Source organism: Macaca mulatta, chromosome 8 (genome assembly GCF_049350105.2).
Source record: "Macaca mulatta isolate MMU2019108-1 chromosome 8, T2T-MMU8v2.0, whole genome shotgun sequence".
In the NCBI taxonomy this organism is placed as follows: Eukaryota; Metazoa; Chordata; class Mammalia; order Primates; family Cercopithecidae; genus Macaca; species Macaca mulatta.
In genome coordinates, this window is record NC_133413.1 from 134,465,746 (window position 1) to 134,493,562 (window position 27,817).

The 27,817-nt window shown below is 42.8% G+C and overlaps 1 protein-coding gene across 5 annotated transcripts in view; it reads left to right on the top strand.

The window, feature by feature from the left end:
- Positions 1–27,817, top strand: part of FER1L6 (fer-1 like family member 6) — a 213,970-nt gene that overhangs the window by 143,411 nt on the left and 42,742 nt on the right. For all 5 annotated transcript variants that reach the window (XR_013397421.1, XM_077944009.1, XM_077944008.1 and 2 more), the window contains 10 exons: positions 8,883–8,993; positions 9,251–9,412; positions 10,869–11,049; positions 13,373–13,599; positions 15,436–15,558; positions 16,763–16,802; positions 18,078–18,193; positions 19,199–19,330; positions 20,241–20,366; positions 24,952–25,079. Coding sequence is in view for 4 of the 5 variants with exons in the window: in XM_077944009.1 (XP_077800135.1) it covers positions 8,883–8,993; positions 9,251–9,412; positions 10,869–11,049; positions 13,373–13,599; positions 15,436–15,558; positions 16,763–16,802; positions 18,078–18,193; positions 19,199–19,330; positions 20,241–20,366; positions 24,952–25,079 (1,346 nt within the window). In the remaining variant the exon portion in view is untranslated. The remainder of the gene's footprint in view (positions 1–8,882; positions 8,994–9,250; positions 9,413–10,868; positions 11,050–13,372; positions 13,600–15,435; positions 15,559–16,762; positions 16,803–18,077; positions 18,194–19,198; positions 19,331–20,240; positions 20,367–24,951; positions 25,080–27,817) is intronic.

The following is a 27,817-nucleotide window of genomic DNA, read 5'->3' on the forward strand; positions in this document are numbered from 1 at the left end:
TATCTAAAGTGCCTGGCATGGAATAAACACTCCACAAACAGCTATTTAAGATGATAATGATGCCTTAGAATATAAAAGCAAGATGTCTAATTCTACCGTGTATTTCAGGTAAAGGAACTGAGCTGGCTAGAAAGGTAATTACTTGCTCAATATGGCAGGTGAGAGTCTAGAATCCAGAGAGTCCCACCAGAGCTGGGGATTCTAGGGAGCGTAATGAGGAAGGGAGCAGCTTTGGGGTTAGACACACTTGTATTCAAACACAGACCCCGCCCAGGTCTATAGCCTTGGGGGTTGCACACGGCTACAGTGGTGAGTTCTTAAGCTCATCTTATCAAAGACTTTGAGTGTGGTCTAGTTTTTGCTCCATGTAAGGGAGAACTTTTTGAGGCTGCCTTGGAGAAAGAGTGAGCTCTCTGTTAGGGGAGCTGAGGCTGGGTGAGAGTTCTTGGGGGAATGGATTAGCACGAATTCAAGCATTGGCTCCAGTTCCATAATGACTGCAGCCTAGGAGGATAGGACTAGAAAAATCTTTGTCTTACAAATCTTAAAACCAAATGGGATTCTAATAGAACCAGATCTAGTCAAATAGATGTGTGTTGCACAGTAAAATGGACTATCAGAACTGAACGTAATCTTCAAAACTGTTGGTCCAGTCTTAAGTGAGAATCCTGGTGACTTTAAACTGTCATGAGTGATTTTAGGTTAAAATCAGCATTAAATAGTGTTGGATTGATATGAAGGGAGCTTTGCCATGTTTTATCCTTCTAAGTACTTCTAGAAGAAAGCCACTTTTGATGTTCATCTGTCTCAAATATCTCTTAACTTGAAACCTCCCTTTTTAATAAGAGATAGCACAGGTTCCAGGCACAAAGAGATCAGTGACACCTATGGGAACATTTTCCAAAGTCTGCCTCTTGGAACACCAGTCCCTCCAAATACAGTAAAGATAAAGTTTAAGAAATGCTTCCCATTGGCCAGGCGCCGTCGCTCACACCTGTAATCCCAGCACTTTGGGAGGCCGAGGAGGGCAGATCACTTGAAGTCGGGAGTTGGAGACAGCCTGACCAACATGGAGAAACCCCATCTCTACTAAAAATACAAAAAGTAGCCAGGCGTGGTGGCGCATGTCTGTAGTCCCAGCTACTCTGGAGGCTGAGGCACCAGAATTGCTTGAACCCAGGAGGCAGAGGTTGCTGTGAGCCAAGATCATGCCACTGCACTCCAGCCTGGGCGACAGAGTGAGACTCTGTCTCAAAAAAAAAAAAAAAAAAAAAAAAAAAAGGCTTCACATTGCATATTCCACTAACATTATTTTGTTTCATTGGTTTTCTTTTTAAAGTGACTTTCCATTTCTGTCAAGTAGTACTTGTTTTCCCTTGCAAGATGAAGTTTCCCTTTTAAAACTAAAAGTGTCTAATAAAAAAATGGTTGTGGGATGTACAAGTGGTAAAGGTGGTCGCGGAATGGCTGACTTGGGAAAATGAGATCTAGTCCAGCACCCCCATTCTGCATGTGAGGAAGCTGGGGCTCAATGCTAACTGAATTGGATTCAGTCAACTCTCTTTTCACTACACAATGCTGTCCTAATAAGTGCTCTGGGTCTGAGACCCTGCATCTGCCAATGAAGGCTGGACTAGTGGATTCCCAAATGCTGTCTGTGGGCTCAGCTGTCTGGGTTCTGTAGCCCTACCTCTCATCCTCCCTCCCTCCCTCGGCCCTGAGCTGGGTGCACTGGTGAGAGACCCTGCTGCTTCCTGACAGCCGACATAATAAAGTAAGCACTGTCAGAGGTAAGTAGCCTGAGATACAATTCATTAGGATTTCATTAGGACTTCTTCTCATTTGATTGCTTGTTCAAAAACTATTTTAATCACCAGCATGACTGTCTTAGCATGTGGATCTCATACACGCTGAGAAGACAGGGGCTGGAAAATGCCTTCATTTGTTACCAGCTGTTCTCAGTTTTCATTTGTGGATGTCTAGCATCAGTTTCTCTATCTTCATTACTGAAACTGCCCTTGCTCAGAAGGATTTAGAGGCGGGGAGGATCACTTGAGCCCAGGAATTCAAGACTAGCCTCAGCAACATAGTGGGACCCCCCATCTCTACAAAACATAAAAATTCAGCTGGGTGCGATGGCACATGCTCGTGGCCCCAGCTACTCGGGAGGTGGAGGCGGGAGGATTACTTGAGCCTGGGAGGTCGAGGCTGCAGTGAGATCATGATCACACCACTGCATTCCAGCCTGGGCAGGAAAGCAAGAGACCCCGTCTCAAAAACACATGAAGGATGTAATAGCTTTGTTCTCCTATGCACCAGAATGAATTCATTATTTTCATTTCCTTCCTCTATCCAAGTGAGCCGCCCCCTGTCCTCCCAATCCTGACTCATAGTCCCATTGTTCTCCCAGACACTCCAGCTTGAAAATTCAGTAAGCCTTAATTCTTCACATCACGTCTTTATCCATAGCCAGGGCCACCCCGTAGATTGTTCCTTGAATGGTTCCCATCCCCTGTTCCCAAGGGTTCTTTTAGTTCTCATCTGAATGTTACACTGGCCTCCTTGCTCGGCTACTGGCCTCCTTTACTTTTCCTGTTCACTCCATCCTCCACCTTCCTTCCCGAACACTAGCTGGTGTTACCACCCTTCTCTCCAGAAATCTTCAGCAGCTCTTACTTCACACCACCAGGAACATTTCTCAAAATCTGGGTTTTTTTTTGGAACATCATTCCCTCCCTCCAAATACAGTGACAAGAAAGCTTGAGAAATGCTTTATATCACGTCTCTCTTGGGGATCTGAAATGCCAGTTACCATGGTAAAGAAACTGAGAAGTCCTGCAGCAAAGAACTTTTTTTAACTTCTTTTTCAAAACTTGGTATTTCCCAAATGTATTTGACCACAGAACATTTTTTTTTTTTTTTTTTGAGACGGAGTCTTGCCCTGTAGCCCGGGCTGGAGTGCAGTGGCCGGATCTCAGCTCACTGCAAGCTCCGCCTCCCGGGTTTACGCCATTCTCCTGCCTCAGCCTCCGGAGTAGCTGGGACTACAGGCGCCCGCCACCTCGCCCGGCTAGTTTTTTGTATTTTTAGTAGAGACGGGGTTTCACGGTGTTAGCCAGGATGGTCTCGATCTCCTGACCTCGTGATCCGCCCGTCTCGGCCTCCCAAAGTGTTGGGATTACAGGCTTGAGCCACCGCGCCCGGCCACAGAACATTTTTTCATGGTAAGTGTTAATATTCCCTGAAGAGGAAATCTGCCCCATAGGAGGCTGTCACATTTCTGTAGCCTGGCTGTTAAGCTGTCCTGAAATTTGTCCTCAGACTACTTTTGTAGCCTCACATTTTAGCTGCATGGTTAACTGGGCAACCATGCAGCTAACTGGGCATAGAGCCTTTAGATGCAGAGGGAAGAGCGAATTCCAGACCCTGAAGCCTCACTATGCCCAGCATGCTCAAGGAGGTCAATGTGGCTGGAGTGGACAAATGATAGGAAGCGGGAAGGAGATGAGGCCAGTGGGAAAAGATCACATGGGGCCTCGTAAGGACTTTGGCTTTTATTCTGGGAGAGATGGGAAGCCAAGAGAGGACTCTCGGCACAGTGACTTAGGTTGCAACGCGAAGATACTGGATCCAGTGTATTCTGAAGTGGCAAGGAGAGAAGCAGAAAGGCCCATTGGGGGACTCTTGAAGTTACTCAGATTGGAGATAAAGGCACCTTGAATCAATGTAGCCATGGAAAGGAAGAGAGGTGGGCTCTGTATATATTTTAAAGGTAGAGTCTTTTGGATCAGCTGATGAGATTTGACATGTGAGGTTCACTCCATATCACACAGAAAAGCCCACAATATTTTACACATCATAGACTCACAGTGAAATATTTTATCTGTGCCTAGTGGTTCACGCCTGTAATCCCAGCACTTTAGGAAGCTGAGGCAGGAGCATTGTTTGAGCCCAGGAGTTTAAGACCAGCCTGGGCAATATGGCGAGACCCCATCTGTACAAAAAATAAAAAATTAGCTGGGCATGGTGGTGGAAGCTGCAGGAACTATGATCATGCTACTGCACTCCAGCCTGGGTGACAAAGCAAGACCCTCTCTCGAAAAAAAACAAAAATGCATCTGTTTACTCATTCGATGAACAAACATTCATGGAATTCTGTGTGTGAGCCGGATTTCAACTGTCTGGCCATTCCCCAGGCCCCTCACAGCAGTGTCCCCTTCTGCAATCTTAGAACTGTCTGTTGTTATTCACACTTTGGCCTTCTTTTCCATTCTCCATACTTAGAACACTTGTTTTCCCTACTTTTATAATGTTTCTCTTGTTTTCAGAGCCCTCTCTCTCCTATTACAGTTTTCCTCTCCTCTGCTGCTTGAATATTCTCCTTCTGGAAAGTCCACCTCCCTTTCTTAGAATGTTTTGCTTCCTGTGTTGGTTTCCTATCGCTGCTCTAACAAATGACCACAGACGTGGTGGCTTAAGACAACCCAATTTATTATCTTACAGTTCTTCAGGTCAGATGTTGGAAAGGGTCCCTTATCGGTGCATCAGCAGGTCCCTGTTTCTTCTGGAGGCTCTAGGGGGAAATCTGTTTCCTTGTCTATTCTGGTTTCTGGGGATGGCCTGCATTCCTTGGCTGGTGGCCCTTCCTTTACCTTCAAGCCAGCCAGATAGCTTCTGTAAGTCTTTCTCTCTCATTGTCTATTTTTCCCCAGAACCTCCCATCTACTTCCATTACCACATCTCTTCCTACTCTGGCTCTCCTGCTGCTGTCTCATAAGGACCCTCAAGGATACATAGGGCCCACACAGATAATCCAGGATAAACTCCTCATCCCAAGATCTTTAATTTAATCACATGTGCCACATTCCTTTTTGCCATTTAAGGTAATGTATTTATAGGTTCTGAGGATTAAGATATGAACATCTTTGGGGAGTCATTATTCTGCCCAACACACTTCCTAATTCCTAGAAATATCTCAGCCTTCCTAGAGGGGTAGTGCACTACACCCCCCCAGAAGGGGCCACTGCTATTTGGTCAATGTGGCTGGCACCCCCTACAGTTGTGCCGTGTGCAGCCTCCGTGGATTTATGTGTTAACTCCGCCTGCTTAGAATCCATTCTTCCTTTTCATTCAACTTTCTAGGACTCTTTCTCTTACCATCATGTGAATGTTCTCTAATTTTTTCATTTGTTTTTAATCTTCTTTGTCTATGTGGTATAGATTTAACCTAAGTTCTATTGGCTTAAAAAATGAGATATTCTTCTCTGATGCTTGGCACTCATTAAGTCTTCTCATTAGAGGTCTGAGTTAAATGATTTAAATAGCTTCAGAGAGCATCTCTGTGTGAGCTTTCTCCCTGTTTTAAAGGTAAAGTGTTATTAACTGATTATTGACCTGCTAATAAAGACTTTGCAGAAGGCATCCACCCTAAAATAGGCTTAGTGAAGGGTCAAGGAGGGAAAGCTCGCTGATCCTTACATAATATTAAGAACTTCCAGGCCAGGCGCAGTGGCTCACACCTGTAATCCCAGCGCTTGGGGAGGCAGAGACGGGTGGATCACCTGAGGTCAGGAGTTCGAGACCAGCCTGGCTAACATGGTGATACCCCGTCTCTACTAAAAATACAAAATTAGCTGGGCGTGTTGGCATGCAATTGTAATCCCAGCTACTCAGGAGGCTGAGGCAGGAGAATTGCTTGAATCCAGGAGGCAGAAGTTGCAGTGAGCCGGGATCGCACCACTGTACTCCAGCCTGGGTGACAGAGTGAGACTGTTGAAAACCAAACAAACAAACTTCCGGTAGAGACCCTGCTCAAGCCCTCCAGACAATCTCCTCAACTCACCAACTTTATCCCGGAGCTCACACTTACCTCTTCTGGTAGTTCTGGCTTTGCCATAATCTCACTGTTTGATGTTAGGCCCGTTAAATTTCCTCTTAGGTTTTTTTGTTTTGTTTTGTTTGCCTGGGTTGGAAACAATTTTCTTTCAGCAAGCTGAAGATATTATTCCATTGTTTGGGCTGTGCTTTCTCTTTTGAGAGGTTGGTTATCATTCTTATTGTTGCTCCTTAAAAAGTGATCTTTGGTTTTTTTTTCCCCTCATCTGATTGTTTTTAAGGTATTTTTCTTTATTTTTTGTTTTTAGCAGTTTTACTATGTTGTACTAAAGTACAGTTTTGTTTTTATCTTGTTGGGTTTTATAGAGCTTTTAAAACCCTGGCTTGATGTTTTAAATTAGTTTTGGAAAATTGTCAGCCTTTATCAAAGATTGCTTCTGTCCTATTCTATTCCTCCTCTTTTCTCTCCCCTTTCTCCTCTCCTTGCCTCACCTCTTTTTGCCTCCTCTGTGACTCCAATTACATGTATATTAGACCTTTTAATTCTCTGTGCCTCTTACGTTCTTTTATGCATTGTCTATCATTTTGTCTCTCTGAGCTTTATTTTATCCATAATATGGCCTATCTTCCAGCTCATTTCTCCTGCCTCTTTTTTAAAACCTATTCACTAAGTTCTTTCCAGTGACTAAATTTTCAGCCATAGAATTTCCATTTCTTTTTTTATTATAGATTTCATTTATCTATTGAAACTTTTTATCTGGTTTCTTATTGAACAGATTAAGCATTGTTACTTTAAAGTTCATGTCAGATTACCACATTATCTGAATCCTCTATGAGTCTGTTTCTTCGGTTAGTTTCTCTTGTTAATCACATTGTCTTATCTCTGTGCCTGCCATATTTTATTGCATGCTAGACATTTCTACATAAAAATATGTAGTGAGCTATTAAGTGATGGAGCCCAAGAAACCACTGTACTAAAGATGAGATATAATAGAAATATAAATTATGGGCTGAGACAGAAAGGAGAAAGGCTTCTGAGCATTAGTGATTTTTCAGATGGGCAGGGCTGGGACTAGGGTCATGCATGACCCTAAGAGTGAGTGCCTCCTTAATTTTTGTACCCTGTGTGCCACACTGGTTCACCCTTGTCCTGGACCTACTTTGAGGTCCTGATATTTTACTTCCATGGGGATATTAGAGCAGTCTGGCTTTCAGACCAACTACCCACCCTGCTCATCCCCAATTCTTGCTATTTTGCCTTCATAACAATCCCTTGTTTTTCCCTGGCCCTATGTGCTGACTAACTGCATATCATATGGTTTTATAGGCCAGCAACCAACCCATTTCACTGGAAAAAGCTTAATCTTGGCTGGTAGCAAAGTCATTTAATTGCCACCATGTTATAGGATCCTTTAAGGGCTGTGTTGAGCTCTTAACAGCATTTTTCAGGCATTTATGAAGCAAAACTTCTTTGGCCATTTCCCAAGCTGATACTTCAGCAGCCCCAGGATAAAACATATGATGGTTTTTTAAAAGCACATCTAGAGGCAGCCCCTCCTATGCCACCATCACAGCTGTTTTGTGGCTTTCCCTTTAAAGCTAGAGGGGCTATTGACTTTCCCAGTGAGGTGATGCTTGCACGCTAAATTGCTCACCTCTTCAATGCCAGGCAGTATTGGGCATTGCCATCCTTGTCATTTACCAGCTTCTTGATCTGAGCTGGTGCATCCTGCAGCTTCATTACCTTAAGCCTGTTTCACATTTGCAGTATCTGCTCTCCTTTTTCTGAGCTTTCTTGTAATTAGCTTAACCACATCTGCTGTTGCCAACTAGAATATGTCTGTGAAAAAGGAATGGTGATATATTTGCATTTTGCAGATTGTGAAGCACAATTAGACTTTTTCTAGCATACGGAGCATGTGGACTAATATGTCTGTCAACCAATAAACATTTATCAAGAACTCACTGTATATGGAGGGGCATGGAGAATGAAGTAAATAAAGACTTCCTCTTGGCCAAGTCCCTGTAATTTGTTCAGGCAGACAAACAGCCCCAGGAAGGAGAACCACCTGCTCCAGCGCAGTGTTTAATAAAACATCTGATTCCCAAGGAGCTTGGTGGGTCATCTGGCCCAGTATCTGAGGCTCAGAGAGGGAAAGGTACTTGTGCAGGCTCACACAGCAGAGCCTTATTTCTGAACTCGGTCTCCTAATTTCTGCACGAAATCTGTATAGAGGACATATTGCACTCAACTGGCATTGAAATGGTAGAAGCAGCTGGGATCGGGTCAGAAAAAAAGCTTCTTTTATTTTTTGTTTTCTTCGGGGAAACCTTGAAAGATGTATGTGTCGAACCAGGTTTTGAGGGCAGTGTGAGATAGCCTACACTGAGGAAAAAACCCCTGTTCTCAGTAGAACTCTGTAAGTCCTTTGTATGAAATTTCAGCAAAGCTGAAATTGTCCTGAAGTTTCATTAACCCTAAGTGTACAAGAAGTGACAAGTTTTCATCTGCCTTCAAAACATTTCATTTTCTGCTCCACTGATTAAGACGTAGTCTCTGTTGGATTAAATGTAAATTTTTTTTTTTTTTTTGTAGTAGTAGTCGTAGTAGTATTTTGCATAATGGCTTTTCTGGAGATCTTGACAAGTCCGAAGGGAGTGGGGCTCATTAAGACTCAAACGTTTGGAATCTGGTAGAAGCTCCTTCTCCACTACCCTGCTGTGGTTCTTGTGTAATTTTTATTAAGTTGTAAAGACCTATCTTCCGTATTTGTTTTTCTCTCTCCCCTCTATACTGTGAGCTCTGGGTTATTAGCCTTGTGGCACATCTTAAGTGCTCGCTAAATGTTGGTTACCCTTGTAAATGAATGCATTTATCAATTAATACATAATTAAATATGGTAAAATGCATGGTCCTTGTATTTTAAGCTGGAAACATTACTTTTGTTGGCAAAACAGTGAACATCTTACTGATGAGGTGGTTGTGTGGCACTGTTGCCATCCGTGTGTCTCTCCCGTGTCTAACTCATACTTGCCTTGTGTGGTAGGTCCCTTCCTCCGGGCTGCAAGGCCTCCCACCCGTTGAGCCACCAGACATCACCCAGATCTACCCGGTTCCTGCCAACATTCGGCCGGTGCTGAGCAAATACCGAGTGGAGGTATGGGTCAGGGTAGGAGCTGAGTTGTTCTTTGGGACTCAAGGGCAGCGGCCCCGCCTGAATTGTAGGAGAGGTGGTATGGGATGGGCGGGAGACCTGGAGAAAAAGAATGAGCCCTCAAAAAGCTGTGAGGTTCTTTCCTGGAGGAACATAGCGTGGTTCTTGGGGAGAAGGTCTGACTTTTCCACACAGAGCCAGAGCAGGCGTGGGGCTCCTCCGTGGAGGGGTGGCGATGGCTCTGCTGGTCGTCTCCTCAGGTTCTCTTCTGGGGAGTTCGGGAAATGAAGAAGGTGCAGCTCCTCTCCGTGGATCGGCCCCAGGTTCTCATCGAGTGCGGAGGACGAGGTGTGAAGTCCTGTGTGATCCAGAGCTACAAGAACAACCCGAACTTCAGCGTCCAGGCAGATGCTTTCGAAGTGGTGCGAGCTTCTCACTCTCCCGACCTGGCTCATTCCTCTTTTTTCCACAGATGAGACATTTTAGGGTTTCAGATGTCCACTATCTGCGAGAAAGAATTAATTTAGTGAAAAGCCAGAATTTCAGAATGAGATATAATAGACTTTTGTTGTTGTTTTATTTTGAAACTTTTCCAGTGTGGATCATACAGCAATCAAAGGAGGTTGACAAACTTTTTCCTAGAATAGCAGTTCCCAAAGTGTGGTCCCTAATTCATCAGCATCAGCATCACCTGAGAACTTGTTAGAAATGCTCATTCTCAGGTCCAGCTGTTCTGAGTTAGAAACTGTTGTGGGGAGGGCCAGATGTCTAGTTTAACAAGATTTCCAGGTGATTCTGATATATACTAAAATTTGAGAACCACTGGCCTAGAAAATACTGTAATAAAATTTATTTTAATGGCTCCTTTTTCTTTTCTTTTTTTTTTTTTTGAGATGGAGTCTCACTCTGTCGCCTAGGCTGGAGGTGCAGTAATGCAATCTCGGCTCATTGTAAGCTCCGCCTCCTGGGTTCATGCCATTCTTCTGCCTCAGCCTCCCGAGTAGCTGGGACTACAGGCGCCCGCCACCACACCTGGCTAATTCTTTGTAGTTTTAGTAGAGATGGGGTTTCACCATGTTAGTCAGGATGGTCTTGATCTCCTGACCTCATGATCCACCTGCCTCAGCCTCCCAAAGTGCTGGGATTACAGGCTTAATGGCTATATTTTTTAAAAAAGAATTTGTACTTAGAATGTCAGGAGTTTACATGTGAATTTATGCTTCTAAAGTGATTTTTTGACATCTGTGCTTTTATTTATTTCAATATTTCAACATACTTTTTTGTGCTTTGATTTGAAACTAATTGCAAAGAAAAATATTGCTTTGTGCAGCCCAGCTTGCTCCACTGGACATATATCCCCAGTTAGCAAAGCCTACAATGGAAGAATGTGCGCGGTGTTTGCAAACCTTTTGTGTCAGGCTGCATTGCATTTCGGGGGCCACCAGGGAAAACAGGTGGCTGGGACACTGTCCCTTCACTCTCAGCTCTGTATTAAATGGCTTGACTTTCATCTCTTTTATATAACGGGCCTGGATAAGCTTTCGTTGGAGATGAGAGTTCTTCTGGCAGATAATGACAAAATAAAGAGGTCTGAAAATGACTGTCAGGGACAGTACAGAAGTGAGAGATTTTTGTAATTTAAACCTGGGACAAATTGTTACTAAGGCAGACTTCCTATTTCGGTGAATTACTCCCTGGCTTGGTAAGATACTGCTCCAGAGTTTTGGCAAGCTGCAGGACTGGCCAGGAGGGACGGAATGGCAAGGCAGAGACAAGGTAGGCTGGATGCCCAGCTGGCTTTGGGTCTGCCCATGGAAGAGTCACCAGGCCTCAAGCAGCCAGGCCCAGGCCCCTCTTCATCTCAGCCTCTCTCTGCAGGAACTGCCTGAGAATGAGCTTCTGCACCCACCACTAAGCATCTGCGTGGTGGACTGGAGAGCTTTTGGGAGGAGCACCCTTGTGGGCACCTATACCATCAACTACTTGAAGCAGTTTTTGTGTAAATCCAGAGAGCCCCTTGCCCCCATCTCACACGTGGATGGAACCCAACTTGGGCATGGTGAGAAGCTGCTCCTAGATTTTGTAGCTGTAACTGTAAAGTCATGGTGCCTACAGAGTGCCTGTTATGGGACTGGCTCAGAGAGGATGCCCCACAGCCCAGTGGCTGGGTGGATCTTTCTGATGAGCTTGCTCCTGCAGGGGTCTCTGCTTTCTTTGGCTGCCACATTCTTACTTTGACTCACCATCGGGTCAGTAACTCTAACACGCCTTCCTTGAATATGACTTACGCTTCTGCCTGCCTCCACGCTGACATTTCACTTGGCTCTATGCTTGACGTTGTTTTAGTTTGTTCTATTTTGTATCTCAGGTGCACAAAGTTGAGTTCATTGCACGTCTCCGTTTCATGCTGTACAATCATCATTGGTCTATTCAAAGATTCTCTCATTCTATCCACTGTCCTCCTTATTCCTTATCTCTAATCCCAGTTCCCTCCCCACTGCAGGCCCTACACCGCCATCCTTGTCAAATTTAAGTCGATTTAATCTACCTAAATAATATGATGCTATAATTTTCATTTGTTTTCCTATTCTTTTCACTGAATTCTCTGTTTTAAGCTCTATCCATATTGCTGTGTGTACATTAGCCTGTTACTATGACTTGCTGCATCTACAACACTTTACTTTTCCTTTCCTCTCATATTAGACCCATTGGCTGCTTCAACTCCCCTTTCCATAATCAGTGCTGCAATGAATATCCCTGTGTGTGTTCCCTGAGGGAAGATGCTATGTGGGAATTTCTCTGGAATGTACACCCAGGGGTGAGATCGCTAGGTCCCAGGAAATACGCACATGTATTTTCATTAATTAGCGCCAGGGGGCACTCTAGAGAGCCGCACTGATCTACACCAGTCTACATCAGTCTATACTGCCATTTCTGCATTTGGAACCCCATTTTTCTCTTCCTCAGCAGCACCTGCTATTTTCTAACTTTCTAGATTTTTGTTTTGCTTTGGTTTGGTTTTAGCTTTTTGCTACTCTGTGGATATAGATTAGTATCTAATTTTTATTTTAACTTGAATTTCTCTGCTTGCTACTGTTTGCACACCCTTCATATCCTTGCTGCCATATTCATCTTCCTTCCGTGATGCCAGTTCATGTCCTTTGCCCATATTTTATGTGCTTTAATTTTTTTTGATTCACAAATTCTTTGTATTTTCTAGATGTTAAAATCCTGTGGATTGTAGATATTGTTTATATCTTTTCCTAGTATGGCAACTACTAACCTTGTCTATAATTCCTATCTATGAGCAGAAATCCTTGATTGAGATATAATCAGACCCCTCCATGTTTTAAACTTTATAGTTTATATTTTTAGTCTTGTTTAAGAAATCTTTTCTCACCCCTTAGTCACAAAGGTATTATCTTATATTTTCTTCTACTAGCTTTATAGTTTCAGCTTTCTCATTTAGATCTTTAATCATCTGCATTTATATATGATTTTAAGTGGAGATTCAGCTGCATTTTTCTCCATATAGAGCACCATTTTCCCCCCAAAGGGTCTGCTAACCTATCATTCATTTTCCCAATGATTTGTATTGCCATCTTTCTCATAAACCAAGTTGCCATACATCCCCTGTCCATTTCTAAGATTTCTAGTCTGTCTCACTGGTTTCTTTGTCTCTATGGCCAGTATGAAGTAGACACCCATAAGAGTTTGTTGGGTTGAATTTGCTGTTGGAAAGTCAGCAAATGTGGGGAGAGAAACTCTGGAGTTTGTGGCAGCCATGGGGGTACCGAACTGGGAAATGTTCCCGAGTACTGACCCCTACAGCATAAATCGGAGCGATGAGGACCTTTGGCAGTAAAGGACAGTGTTATAACCTTTCTATGGCATCAGCAGCCCAGTTAAGAATCTCATGAAGCTCTGGGCATACCCCTGCTCCCTGCCAGGCACATGTACTTATATGCCCAGGGTTCTGCCTACAGTTGGGGGCTTCATGGCTCTCTGGAGCTGCAAAGGCTCCCCAGATTAACACACAACAGGGAGACAATCCCCCCTGACACAGAATCTGTACCCGAAACCTTTATTTTCATAATCCCAATGACCATGATTGATTAAAATTACTTTGAGTGATCAATAACAAATACAACCATTTCTTGATGACCTATTATGTGCCAGGCGCTTTACATCATGGTCTCATTTCATCCTCCCAGTGAGATGGATATTTTTACTGTCATTTTATACATAAGAAAATGAGGTTCAGAAATATTAGCAACCTGACATATTTGAATCCAGATCTGACTGATTCCTAGTATTAGGTTCCTGAAATGACCACCCTGTGAGGCAGCCCAGCTCCCTGACCTGATGTGCTTTCATTTCAGAGTCTTCAGATTCGCTAACAGCCCCTGAGTCCTCTGGAGCCCACAGCTCCTCCCAGGATCCCCCAGCAGATCACATTTATGTGGATGTTGAGCCACCTCCCACAGTGGTGCCCGACTCTGCCCAGGCCCAGCCGGCCACCCTGGTTGACATCCCTGACTCATCCCCGATGCTGGAGCCTGAACACAAACCTGTAGCCCAGGAGCCACCAAAAGATGGAAAACCTAAGGTCAGACCAAAATCCCTCTCCATATTTACAAGGCTCATGGGAGTTTGCATTGGAGGCCTCTAACAATATGAAGTTGCTTGTAGTGTGACCATGGGCAAGCAGCTTCACATTTCTGAGTATCATTTCATTCTTTCTAAAATGAGGATATTAATACTCACTTCACAGCTTTGTTGTAGGATCAGAAAGTTAATGTGCATGAAATTAAAGTGCTAGTCACTTTAATATTTAATTGACAGTAATATTTAATTGAACGGAAACTCTTCTTAATTCATAAGCTTGGAAAGGCCATGGGCTTCTTCATTCAAGCATGTTCCACAAATATTTAGGTCCTACTTTGTACAAGATCATATGGGACCAAGAAGATGCATCTTTTGGATTCTAAAGAGGAGTAAAATAGTTAGTAAAGATTCTGGAAGGAGAGATTGACAAGTACACAAAGAACCACAAAACAAGGATGTGGTTAATCTTTTTAAATTATATATTTGAGTGAAAAATCTTGGTGTACCAATTGAATTAAAAGAGAAGGCCATTTTAAGAAGGTCTTAAGGGGCCAGGCATGGTGGCTCAGGCCTGTAATCTTAGCACTTTGGGAGGCTGAGGTGCGCAGATTACTTAAGGCCAGGAGTTCGAGACCAGCCTGGCCAATATGGTGAAACTCCATCTCTACTAAAAAAAAAATAAAAAAATAAGCCAGGTGTGGTGGCACTCACCTGTAATCCCAGCTACTCCAGAGGCTGAGGCAGGAGAATCACTTGAGCCTGGGAGGTGGAGGCTGCAGTGAGCCAAAATCATGCCACTGTACTCCAGCCTGGGCAACAGAGCAAGCCTCCATCTAAAAAACCCAAAAAGGTCTTAAGGAACAACCTGCCCAGCAAATGGTAAAGGATGAAATAAAAAAAAAAAAAAAGAGTGGAAAAGTGAGATAGGTGCATGGAACGGATATTTGCACAGGCTGCTCTCATCTCATGCCTGGTCAGCGACCCTCTGTGATGCCTTACGCGGTTTGCTGCATTCCCCTAGCATTGCACCTGTGACTTTCTGTTGACTTCTCAGATTCAGTGTTCATCATTCAATGTTCATCTCAGATTCATCATAAAATTGTGAGCCTCAGCAGGGTAAGAGGTAATTTTTTAACATCTCTATATCCCCTGCACTCGATAGAGTGCCTGGATCATGGTACAGACTCAAGAGATGACTTGGTGAGTGAATGGAAGATGAATGCCTGGTGAGTCCTGCATCCGTAGCTCCAGCAGGACCCCTGTCTTCTCCCACAAATGCCTCCTTTCTACCACACGTCTATCACTCCCTCTCCTGCCACCCCATCATTTATGTGATAGAAGTCATTTACTTGTACCCATTCAAATCAGAAATGACACCAAAGAATTGCCTAAATTATGTCACTTAATCCTCAGGACAGTGGTGGGTATTATTGCCCCTAGTTGAGGAAACTGACAATTACAACATTTATATTAATTGCTCAATGATTTATAACCCTGCTATACCGCATTGCATCATATAGTCTGGTTCTCATTTGTTGCATGCCTAGCTCCTGTACTCTAAGCTATCCAGTGTGGGATTGTGTCTAATTCTCCACACATCCTTAATGTCAAAAACAGTATCTCACATATGCTCAATAATCAATGAATGAATGGATGAATAGATTATTGAACTTTGATTTGTGGAAGTGATACAGAGAGCTGCTAGCACAAAACCAGTGGATACTTCTGTGTGTTTTCCAGTGGACACCTAAATGTTTACTTCCTCACAAGCCAGTTGACCACCAGGATGCAGCCAAATGATGTTGAACTAATAACTCATTCCCCCATCCCTTGCCAGGATCCCAGGAAACCTTCCCGGAGGTCCACTAAGAGGAGAAAGAGGACCATAGCGGATGAATCTGCTGAAAACGTGATTGACTGGTGGTCTAAGTATTACGCCTCCCTGAAGAAAGCCCAGAAGGTAGAGTCTCCCCTACCTGTGGCAGTCAAGAGACTCAATAAGAAAACAGCACCTTCTCCCACCCTGAGTCCTACATAACCTCCTTTTAAATGCCACTGTACATAGGCCCTACTCAGGTGTGGTTCTGTTAACTGCAGAAAGGTAAGAAGCCTGGAAGAACCAGAGATCCTGAATTACAAAATTCCCACTTTTTGGCTGGAGCTGGCCCTAGGACACAAGCTCTGCTGTAAATACTGGAAGGATGTTCAGTCTAGCATGGCATCTGGAGGATCTGCCCCCCAGCCAGACTCAGCGGGGTCCAGCAGGGAGAAATGGGGTCTCTGGACAGGTGGGCATCAATTATTGGGGCCTCAGGAGATACCCCAGTCTAAGGACCCCAAGTCACCAGCAGGATTCTAAGTTCATATGACCTTAGCAAATGGTACTATAAGTGGGTTTGCATAGGAAGAGCAGGGCCTCTTGTCCATGGAATGAGACAGATCTAGTTATAAAGGTGGAGAGCCAGTGGGGAGTAGGCCTGGAGAGTCTGGCGAAAACTCGGCAACTGGGTGTGGTAAGATTTCTCACCCCTAAGTACGGAAGGGAAGAAAAATTACTCGGATGTTATATTTAATTGAATGCTCTTCTGATTCTTTAGTTTGGAAAGTCTATGGTTGCATCTAGAACTATTTCTTAAATATTGATATATACTGAAAAAGCAAATGTTAATCCCTGCTTCCAACCTCCCTCCTTTTGCTGCAATGGACACTATCACTTCCTGTGAGAACTCAGCCCTTTCCTCTTTCTCTGTTAACCTCCCCAATCTATGGTACCATCCCAAGGACCAGACACGCCAACAGACACAACTCATGGTGCAGACCAGGGAGATGCTCTAGGGAGGTGGAAAAATATTGGGGAGATAGTTTGCTTGCCTTGTGGCTGAGAGGGTCCTGCATATAGGGGACAAAGATGTCTACAGCTTGATCACAGTTTTCTTGGATGTGCGGATACCTCTTTTCTAGGATAGGGCATCCTATTGGGCTTAACCCCCAGATCTTTACAGTGAGGCTTCATTTTGGGGGACTGCTTAGAGACTGTTTGAATACTCTTAAAATAGTGTTCTCTGGGAATGCAGAGGGCTGAGATAATTGAATTAGAATTGTTAGTCAGAATTAATAAATCAAGTATTGCGGTGTCAATAATCTTGTCTCCTCCTTTTTCAAAGGCAAAGGAGAGAAATCCCAAGGGAAAAAAAGGCAATACAGGTAAGCAGCTATTCTGGGGACATTTGTCCATAGAATAGGGCCATTGTTACAAGAAAATTGTAAAATGGAAGCCATGGGAGGTGTATTAGAGCTCAACTCCCTCCTTTCCTGAGTTTAGAAACAATCTCAGGAAGATGACAGCACTCTAAAATGTGGTCATGTAGCTCTTGGTGCTGGACTGGAACCAGACCTCAGTTCTTCTGAATTCAGTTCAGTGCTGGAATGGACCCTTTGGCTCAAGTTCCTATGTTGACAGTCTTAATGTAGAAACCATAGAATAAAAATAGAAGCAATCTGGATGACCGGTCAAAATCAACATGATAAACTTGATTAGAGGTGAGTATAAAGACCTGGATTTGGGTTCCAAAACTCAGTCTACAGGATTGGACAACTCTTGTTTGGCAGAAGGTCAAATGAGAGGCCTCATATTTCAAATGACCACAAACTCAATTCAGGCCAACAGTAGGTCTCAGCCTAAATACAATTGTAACACTAAGCAGTCAATGTTCTTTCATTTGATGCTGATAGAGGTGGAAAAACCAGAGCCAGGCTCAGTTCCTCAGACCACTCCTAATTAGTACGTGTAATTCTAAGACCAACCCCTTGTCATAGGAAATAGTATCTTCACCTTGCAAATGATGAAACAGAGGTACAAAGAGGTCAAGTAATTTGTCCAACATCACACAGCTAGAAAATAACAGAGCTAGAGTCCATATCAGGCGGTTTCTCCCCTGCAGAGCCTGCTGCTAAAAAATTACTGAGTAATCCCACTAACAACTTTGCACACAAGACCCTTAGGATATTTGAGCCTCATATTGAACTAGATGTATCTCAAGTCCCTTAATGGATCTGAGAGAGACAGTGACTCCAAAAAGCTTTGGAGTCAGTCCAAGTTCCAAGTCTGTTCTTTGCTAGTTGGGTGAATGGGCAAATTATTCTCTCTGTGCCTAGTTTAATGAGTTCTTACATGTACTGTAACACATTGGCCCATAGAATAGGGCCATTGCCCTATTCCTATTGAGCAGCCCTAGGGGATCCACTGACGTTGGATTTATATATGCATGGGGTGCCCTGCAGTCAGGCACTGTACCGACTGTATGTAACGATCCTACGGCAAAAAGTTACTATTTGTTTTTAAAAAGAAAGGTCACAAGTTACTACTTCTGAAGGGTCACAACATAGGACATGTCAGAGCAAAGGGAAAGAAGGAGCTTGGCTTTGTTCCTTCTCATCTCAACCGCCATGAGAAGTCTAATTTCTGCTGAATATCCACAGAGGTAAAGCCAGATGAGGTAGTGGTAGATATAGAAGATGGCCCAAAGAAGAAAAAAGACAAAATGCTCAAGAAGAAACTCAAAGATGATGGAATCCCCAACCTGGCCATCTTGCAGGTATGTGGGGACACAGGCATCTGTGCCACGGATGGGGAGGGATGCTCAGCAATGAGGTTCTGTTAGTGCTTGGGTCAACCCTAGTCATGCCTTTGTTTAACTGACTTATTTTGTCTTCATTATCATCGATGTAGAGAAGTAAACTTTGATGTGCATTTAAGCCAAGACAGGAAGCTTGTTCATTTTCCATTTTCTATACCCTCATGGAGAAGGGACACAACTTAAATTGTTTAGTGTGGACCTTGCAAATTAATCTACAGCATTTGAGCTCCCTTTGGCTCATCTCTAGGTGCTTGTCATCATCATGCAAATGTATACACACTCAAGGTAGCAGGAGATTTAACTCCAACTAAAGTCAGCTCCATTAGGCCAATCTTAATATTAGTCAGAGGGTATTAGCTAGAGGTATATTGATGGCTATGAAAATTTGAAGTGTGAAAATTATATATATAGATAACCAATTTAGGTAAACAATTTATATAGGAAAGCTGAATAAGTAAATTATACTACCAAACGTAAAACTCAACTCAATTTTGCATTTCCAAAGCATGTATATAATTTTCCACTTGGAAACTTCATATCTATATGCATTACAATAAAAACAAGTATTCCATCGCTTTATATATGTTAATAATTAGATATTTAATGAACATTATTGATTTGAATCTCCTCAAAGCATTATAGTCTATATCCAACAACCAATGGCATCAACTAGCTCTAAAAGGTTTGTTGTATCTATACTTATATATTATAATTTTTAAAAATTTACCTATACTTTTTAGAATTTAAAAGTTCATCAAAACATTTCATAAAATTCACAGTAGCAGTTTCAGGAGTGCTGAGCCAATCCATGTTCCTTATCTTGCTGAAGATAAATTACCAATGGCCTCAGATTTTCCCAAAGGACACATATCAAGGCTGATTTTGGAGAATCTTGGCATTTCTTGTTAAATCAATCCTGGGCTTTCCTTCCTCTTAGCACAGTTTTCTTCCTTTGCCCTAAAGATATATGATGGTGATCTCGAGAGTGAATTCAACAATTTTGAAGACTGGGTGAAAACTTTTGAGCTCTTCAGAGGCAAGTCTACAGAAGATGACCATGGTCTTGATGGGGATCGAGTCATAGGAAAATTTAAGGCAGGTTCCATTGTTAATCCTTTTATTTGGCTCTCCCTGTCCATAAATGTCAGGTATGACTCAATTCTGTTAATGGAATTGTGGTGTGGGATGTGTGTAGGGAAAATCCTTAATTTGTACTCAAGTCCCTCTCTAGAGCTCCACAAAACCTAACCCCAGTCTTTTAAGATATTTTTGGGTTGTGACCAGTGGATTGGAACTCAGTCTGGTGAAAAATAAGGAGACAGACTCATTTCCTGAAAGGAACACTGAACTTTACTTTGTTCTCTCCATCCCTGGCATACCAAATGTGTGACTTATGCAAGCCTACCAGTTGGACGATTAAACTAATTAGGCAACACCAGCCCTTCATCTGGTAGACTTACAGTGTCAACATCACAAAGTAGTAGCCAGCATTCGCTATAAACATACAACAAGCTGGGCCCTTTGTATGCAGCATGCTATGTTGGAAATAGCACAGGCATTACAGTTTGCCCATCTGGATTCAAATCCTAGTTACAGTACTAACCAACTGCATGATCTGGAACAAAGTGCTTCACCTCCCTAAGCCTCAGTTGCTATGTCTGGAAATAGGAATACTGCAGTCAGGATTGAATGAGATAATGGGGGAAGCACTAGCACAGCACCCCACATGTAAAAGGCACTTCGTGTCCCATCTGTTCTGTTCCTCATATAACAGTCCTGTGTGGGGGTGTTAATGTACAATGCCAGTTCATGGGTGTGCCATGAAGAAGCTCAGATGCAAGCAGGCTACATAAATTGCCCAAGGACACCCAACTGGCAAGTTTAGCACCAACCCAGGTCCTTCAGATTCCCAGGCTGTGCTCATTTTCCCAGCACTGTGCTCTCTGTGGGTTTTGGTGGGACATATGACCATCTCATTTCAATGGGTTGCATTTTGTGGTTCCAGGGCTCCTTCTGCATCTACAAAAGCCCCGACGATTCTAGCTCTGAGGACAGCGGGCAGCTGAGAATCCAGCAAGGGATTCCACCCAGTTACCCCGTCACAGTGCTGATCAGAGTATACATTGTCGCGGTGAGCCATCCTTGTTTGCTTTGAGGGGGTGTATTTATCTGCTTAGGCTGCCATAACAAAATATATGGCAGACTGGGAGGCTTAAACAACAGAAATTTACTTTCCCACAGTTCTGAATGCCGTCAGTCTATAATTAAGTTGCTACCAGGGTTGGTGTCTTGTGAGGCCTCTCTTGCTGGCTTGTGGATGGCTGCCTTCTTGCTGTGTCCTCACATGGCCTTTCCTCTGTGCAAGTGTATATAGGGAGAGAGCGAGCTCTGATATATTCTCCTCTTCCTATAAAGACACTAGCCCTGTCATATTAGAGCAGCACCACTATGACCTCATTTAACCTTAATTACCTCCCTAAAGCCATGTCTCCAACTACAGTCACCTTAGGAGTTAGGGGTTCAACATATGGGGGTATGAAGTTAGGCTGGCAAAACAGACATGTTATGGCTTTTCTGAGCATACAGGACTGTTCTGTCAGTGTAGTTTTATCTGCTCCCTGTGGTTGCCCATGGCAGGAGGGGGAACCAAATAGGAGGGAAGCAGGAAACTACAGGAAAGACAGTTAGGGGGAAGGACCAAGGCAGAACAGGGCAGCAGTTATTGTGAAATTCTCCTCCCACAGCCATGCCTCTGCACTATTGCAGTAGGCAATTTCGCTTTGAATGTGTTTCCAAGAAAGATGTTAACTCCTCTAAGCTTCCTTCTTCCTGATAATGACAGCACAAAACTTTGATTATGAAACTTTTCGGCCTCATTAGCAGAAGCTCAGGGCCAAATTTAATGCTCGATCAAAGCAACCGTATGAACCCCAGTGCTTCATGGATTTGCTTTAATCTCCTGACCTTGGATGTGGTTTTTGTAATTGTATTTTATTATAATACTCTTATTTTATGTCAACTGTTTGCTTCCATTGCCTACATTGTTTCGAAGAAACATAAATGTAACACAAAATAAAAATGAATTATCCTTTAATGCTAAGGGAGAAATAAATGTTTTTCCATCATGCAGTTCTCAGGTTTCCTTCATCATCCTCTGTATCATCACCACAACCACCACGTGCCAGGGATGTTGCGATGAAAAGAACATGGTCTCTGCCTTCAAGGAAGTCACAGTGTAGTTGGAAAGATGAGAAGAACTTGTAAAGTCACTGACAATGTTGGGTAGTCAACATGAAACACCACCCTCAGGATGCTTTAGACTAACCTTTTCAAAATTGTGTTCAGGAGGTCACTTGTGTTTTGGGAGATGTAGGCATTCCTTAGGAAACAGAACATATGTTGAAATAAATTTGAGAAATAGTGCGTATTTCCTTCTCCAACCTTTGAGATTTACAAAGCTCATTAGCACATTCAAGGCTCTGAGCTTTTCAGAAGCAAATAAACCCTATTTAGTAATCTTGACCAGCATTTTCTAAACTTTTGCCTCATATCTTTTTCCCCACTACAGAAAACCTTACAGAGCTAAAGTTCTCTAAGATACAGTTTGGGGAATCCATAAATAGTATGAACAGTAGGAAGGAGAAGGAAGAATTTCTGTGAACTACAGAGATTGGAGAAAGATCTGTCTCCTTATTCATGTATTCATTCAGAAAATATCTACTGCACACCTTTTATGTGTTTAGTATCTTCTAGGCAAAGGCCAGAGAAACAGATCAGGTTTCTGTCCAGGAGGTAGCATGGGGGAGGGAGGCCTTGGGCTGGAACTTGAGAATAGGAGGGACTTGAACAAACAGGGAGTCAGAAGGTGGCAGTCCTAGGCAAATTCACTAGTTATGGACAGTTGATACTTTTCATTGATATTTCTGGTAGTTTGATTATGTGTGGTTTGCTCTCATACTAATATTTAATTAATTAAATTCTCAAATCTTTTAATTAAAAGAACACTAACAAGTAAAAAAAATGCTACTTAAAACTTGCATAAAGAAAGAAATCAAATTTCTCCACCTCTTTTTTTCCTTACTTAACAAGATAGATGGGCCATTTTTTTCTAAATTAGTATGTACAGGTCTTCATTCCTTTTAGTAGCTGTATACCATTTTCTTGAATAAATGTAGTATTCTTTTATTTATCCAATAAATATTAAGAAGATCCTGTTTTATGTCCTAGAGGTAAAGCAATGAACAAGATAAACAGTGCTCTTGCTCTCATGGAGATTACATACTAGTTGAGGGTGATGTGAGAATTAGGAAGATATAAAAATAAACAAAGGAACAGATAAATGAACAGCATTCGTGTCAGAGGTAACTGCTTTGTAAAGAATTAAAATTGGCTGATGTGACAAGAAGAAATGGGAAGGACTGTTTTGCATTGTATTTCTTCCCAAGTAATCAACAAATACATTGCTTACAATTTTTGGCTATTAAACAGTGTTTTAGTGAACATCCTTGAACATACAGCTTTATAGGCTCACACTATTCTATCTACAGGATAGAGTCCTAAATATGGAATTGTTTCTCAGCTTTCATTGCTGCAGAGTTTTTCCATCTTTTTGATACCATTTCTTACCATCCTCCTACTCTGGCCTTTCCTTAGAAAGTATTTGCCTTTGACAGTATAAGGCCTAGGTTGTCTGGAATCAGACTTTATTCTCAGAAACAGATCATCATTCAACTGGTCAGTGCTAAATGCAAGAGTCATAGGGTCATGGATTCAGAGACCATTAGTTCTGGGAAGGGCCTTCAGGTCCACCCCATGATTTTACAGGTAGATCTCAGAGAGTCGACATGACTTGCCCAATATCACACACTACTTAGAAATGTAGTAATGCCAGGTGCTGTGGCTCATGCCTGTAATCCCAGCACTTTTTGAGACCAAGGTGAATAGATTGCTTGAGCTCAGAAGTTTGAGACCAGCCTGGGCAACACGGTGAGACCCCATCTCTGATACAAAAATTAGTGGGGCGTGGTGGCTCATGCCTGTAGTTCCAGCTACTTGGGAGGTTGAGGTGGGAGGATCACTTGAGCCTGGGAGGCATAAGTTGCAGTGAGCCAAGACCACGCCACTGTACTCCAGCCTGGGCGACAGAGCAGAATACTGTCTGAAAAAAGAAAAAAAAGAAATATAGTCGTATATTTCTTAACAATGGGAATACTGAGAAATGTGTTGTTAGGCTGTTTCAGTGTTGTGCAAGTGTCAGACTGTATTTACACAAACCTAGATGGTATGGCCTCCTACATGATGGTATAGCCTATTGCACTCCTAGACTATAAATCTGTACAGCACGTTACTGTGTAGACTACTGTAGGCAATTGTAACACAATGGTATTTGTGTATCTAAACATAGAAAAGGTACAGTAAAAATACAGTATGAAAGATTTGAAAAAAAGGTACACCTGTCTAGAGCACTTGCCATGAATGGAGCTTGCCGGACTGGAAGTTGCTCTGGGTGAGTCAGTGAGTGAATGTGAAGGCCTAGGATGTTACTGTCTGCTACTGTAAAGTTTAAAAACACTGTGTACTTAAGCTACACTAAATTTATAAAATACATTTGTCCTTATTCAATAATAAATTAACTTTAGCTTACTATAACTTTTTTACTTTATAGACTTTTAAGGTTTTTTAACTTGACTCTGGTCAAAACAGCAGTTAGCTTAAAACACAAACACATTGTTCAGCTGTATACAAATATGTTCTTGACATCCTTAGCCGATAAGCTTTTTCCTATTTTTAAATTGTTTTATTTTTACTTTTTAAACTTTGTTGTTAAAAAGTAAGACAAACACACACACACACGCACACATGCACATTAGCCTAGGCCTACGCAGGATCAGGATCATCAATATCACTGTCTTCTACCTCCACATTTTGTTCCACTGGAAGGTCTTCAAGGGCAATCACACGCATGGAGCTGTTATCCCTTATAACACCACCTTTTTCTGGATGCCTTCTGAAGGACCTGCCTGAGGATGTTTTACAGTTAACTTTTTTATAATAAATAGAAAAAGTACACTCTAAAGTTTAAAAAGTATAGTAAATAAACCAGTAACATCATTATTTATTGTCTTTGTCAAGTATTATGTACTGTTCGTGATTGTATAGTCTTATATGACTGTTAGCATGGTAGGTTTGCTTATAGCATCACCACAAACATATGAGTAATGTGTTGCACTACAACACTGCAACAGATATGATGTCCCTGGATCATAGAAATTTTCCAGCTCCATTATAATTTTACAGGACTGCCATTGTACATGTGGTCAGTCCTTGACCAAGACATCATAAAGAGGTGCATGACTATAGAACTAGAACTCAAACTCATGCCTTCTGCCTCCTGGTCCAGCATTTTTCTCATTTTTCTGTGCCAAGAGCTTCTTTCCAACCGAGGAGATGACTCCAGAGAAAGTTGAACTCGGGCAAAGCCAGTAATTTTTATTTTTAACAGCAAAATGCAGATGCTAAAGTAGTGGCTCTTAACCTTGTCTGCACACTAGAATTATCTAGGGAGGTTTTCAAAAGCCCAAAGCCCTGGCCCATTAAATCAGACTATCTAGAGACAGAAGTCAGGCATTAGCATTTTTGAAAGCACCAAGGTAATCCCAGTGTACAACCATCGTTGAGAGCTATTGAGCCAAATACATTTTCTTTTTCCTTTCCAGGCATTTAATCTTAGTCCAGCTGATCCAGATGGCAAATCAGATCCCTACATTGTGATCAAGCTTGGCAAGACAGAAATCAAAGACCGGGATAAATACATCCCCAAACAACTGAACCCAGTATTTGGAAGGTCAGTGGCCACCTGGGCTGTGTTTTATTGTCCTTTCTGCGCTTGCTCCTGCTGTGTTTCTGTGGGGACGATGTGTGCATGTGTGTGTTCCTGGGTGAAATGGTGCCAGGAGGTTAAATGCTGGCTTCTGCTCTTGGTAAAACCCAAGCAAACCTATGTCCATGGAGCAGGATTGAATTCTTCCATGGTCCCCTGAGGAATTTGGTGGTACTTGGTGATCTCCTTACCCATAGCTTTCTTTACTATAATTTTTTTCTTTTTCTTTTTTTTTTTTTGTGAACTTAAGTAGAGAAATATATACCCACAGCTCTCTAATTACCATTTTCTGGATTTTAGATTTAATAGGCATCTTGCAAGGTCACTGGATTCAGCCTTGTGCTTTTGAATAGAGCAGAGATTTCCTTTTTATATAAAAGGCAGCCAAAGTCTAGGGAGGTTAAGAAACATATTCAAGTTCAGATGACACAATTGGAGGATAATGGGCCAGAAGTTTAGTCTTTTGTCTCCTACTAAAGGGATTTTTCCATCATATCATTTTGAGGTTCATTTGAGGTGACTCCTGAGGTCAAAAAGTTGAACTCTGTCCTCAAGTTGTGCTTTGTTTTCCTGTAAAGTGTTAAAAGCTACTGCATTTGCATAAGGGGACTAGGCATTTGCCAGCTCACAGCAACCTTGCCATGCTCACTGATCCTGTAATAGGATGTGCTACGCGTTGCTGTTCCCTGTTTGAGTTTGTGCACCTGTCGTTCACTCTGGAATCAAGGTGGCCTGGGTTTCATTCTGCCACATACAAGCTCTACAACCTTGTGCAGATGGCTTAACCTCTCTGTTCCTAGTTTTCCTGACCTGCAAAGCAGCAACAGTGACACCTAAATCTCAGATTCCTTTAGAAGATTAAATGTGTAAAGCATCTAGCACATCACATTGGCTATGCCAGCACACAATTGACACTCAGAACACATTAGCTCCCTCTCCACCTTGGTAATTGTGGTAGCAGCGGATACATCTTTAGTGTGTTTAATTTCTTCTTCCTTGAGTTTCTTGAGTAAGCAGGAACACGGGATAAAATCTCCATTGGCCCCATTTAAATTCATTTACACATCTGTGATCACTTTGGAGCCTCTGACATTTAATCAGCACTAGCCTCTTACATTTTATTGCTCCTGAGGAAATGAGGGCAATAAATGATCTTGCCTGTCCAGATTAATGAGAATGACAGTGCTGGGGGGCTTACCCTTGCTTCCCTCATCTAGAGATGACCTTTATCGTCACCTGCCACTTATGTAACTAGTGTTTCAGTGTGACAACCGCTTGGTAGACACTTTCACCACAGTGCCTTGAACTAGACTTGTTTTACTACCCATGCTATATGGTTATGGCAAACAAGAGAAGAGGATGATGAAGTAAATGTTCCCTCCTGCCTCTGATATTGCAGCACCTCATCCAAAAGCTCTCCAGATGTGGATGTTTTGTTGGATATGTATTTAATTTTTACTTAGGAACAGAAGTTGCCAGCACAATCCCACAGTGTCCCAGCAGGAAGAGTAGAGGATTCTTGTGCCTGACCTGGGGTCTGTGGAATCCTTCCTCATAACTTCAGTGTCTCAGGATCAGCGTGAGGGTGTCACAGCCTCCAACCCCTGATGCCCTGGTATCTTGCATTGCTTTACCTTTCTTCGTAGCCTCTGACATGGATTAGATGTTTATGGATTTATTGGCCATCTCCCATCTCCCCACTAGAATGTAAGAAGTATTTGAGCAGGGACTTAGTCTAGTCTGGTTAATGCCATATCCCCAGCACCTAGGACAGGGCCTGGCACACAGCAGGTGCTCAATATGTATTTGTGGAATGAACAGATAGATGGATGGATGGATGGGTGCGTGGGTTGGTGGGTGGCTAGATGGACAAAAGGCCAGTCAGTTGTCCGTGGGATTTAATGGGGCCCTATCTCCACATCATCTTGATATGGTGCATGTCTGTAGGCTTTGACAGTTTCTTCCTCGTGGCTCTTATGGTTTCCCAGAATGTTTCCCATTGTCTCCACCACCTTGATAATTAACCATAAAGCAAAATGAGATCCTAAGGAACTGAACAATGGGTTAATAAATCAGCTCTACCTCCCCTTACTCATTCACATCTGCAGGACTTTGTCCTTGCTGTGCCCTCACCATGACATGCCTTTCTTTTTCTTGTCCACCTGCAGAACTTCATTTATTCCTCACAATTACTGGGAATCCACCATGTGTCGGGCACACTGCTAAGTGCTGGGACACAGTGAGGACCAAGCCACAACCTGTACCTTCAAGGTGCCCACAAATATTGACAGAACATCAAATAAATGTGTGATTACCATAGGCTGCTGCAAGTCCTGTGAAGACCCTGGGAAGGCATAAGACCATCTTGGGAGTGTTGAGGGGGTGGGAAGGGATGGGTGTTCTTTGCCCTGCAAAGTTCAGAGTGTAGGGAGGATGTGATGTGGCAGGAACTGTGGGTATCAATCAGGGTTCCACCACAGGAAGGGACCTAGCAGAGGAGAGAGAAAGAGAGAGAATTCCCCAGGGCTTCCTTAACAAAGTACCATACACTGGGTGGCTGAAACAACAGAAATTCATTCTCACAGTTTGGGATACTGAAAGTGTGATGTTCTGGGCTGCTTCCTTCTGTGGGCTGCAAGGGAACCTCTATTCCCTGCCTCCCTCCCGGCTTCTGGTGATCTGCTGGCAATTCCTGGTGCTCC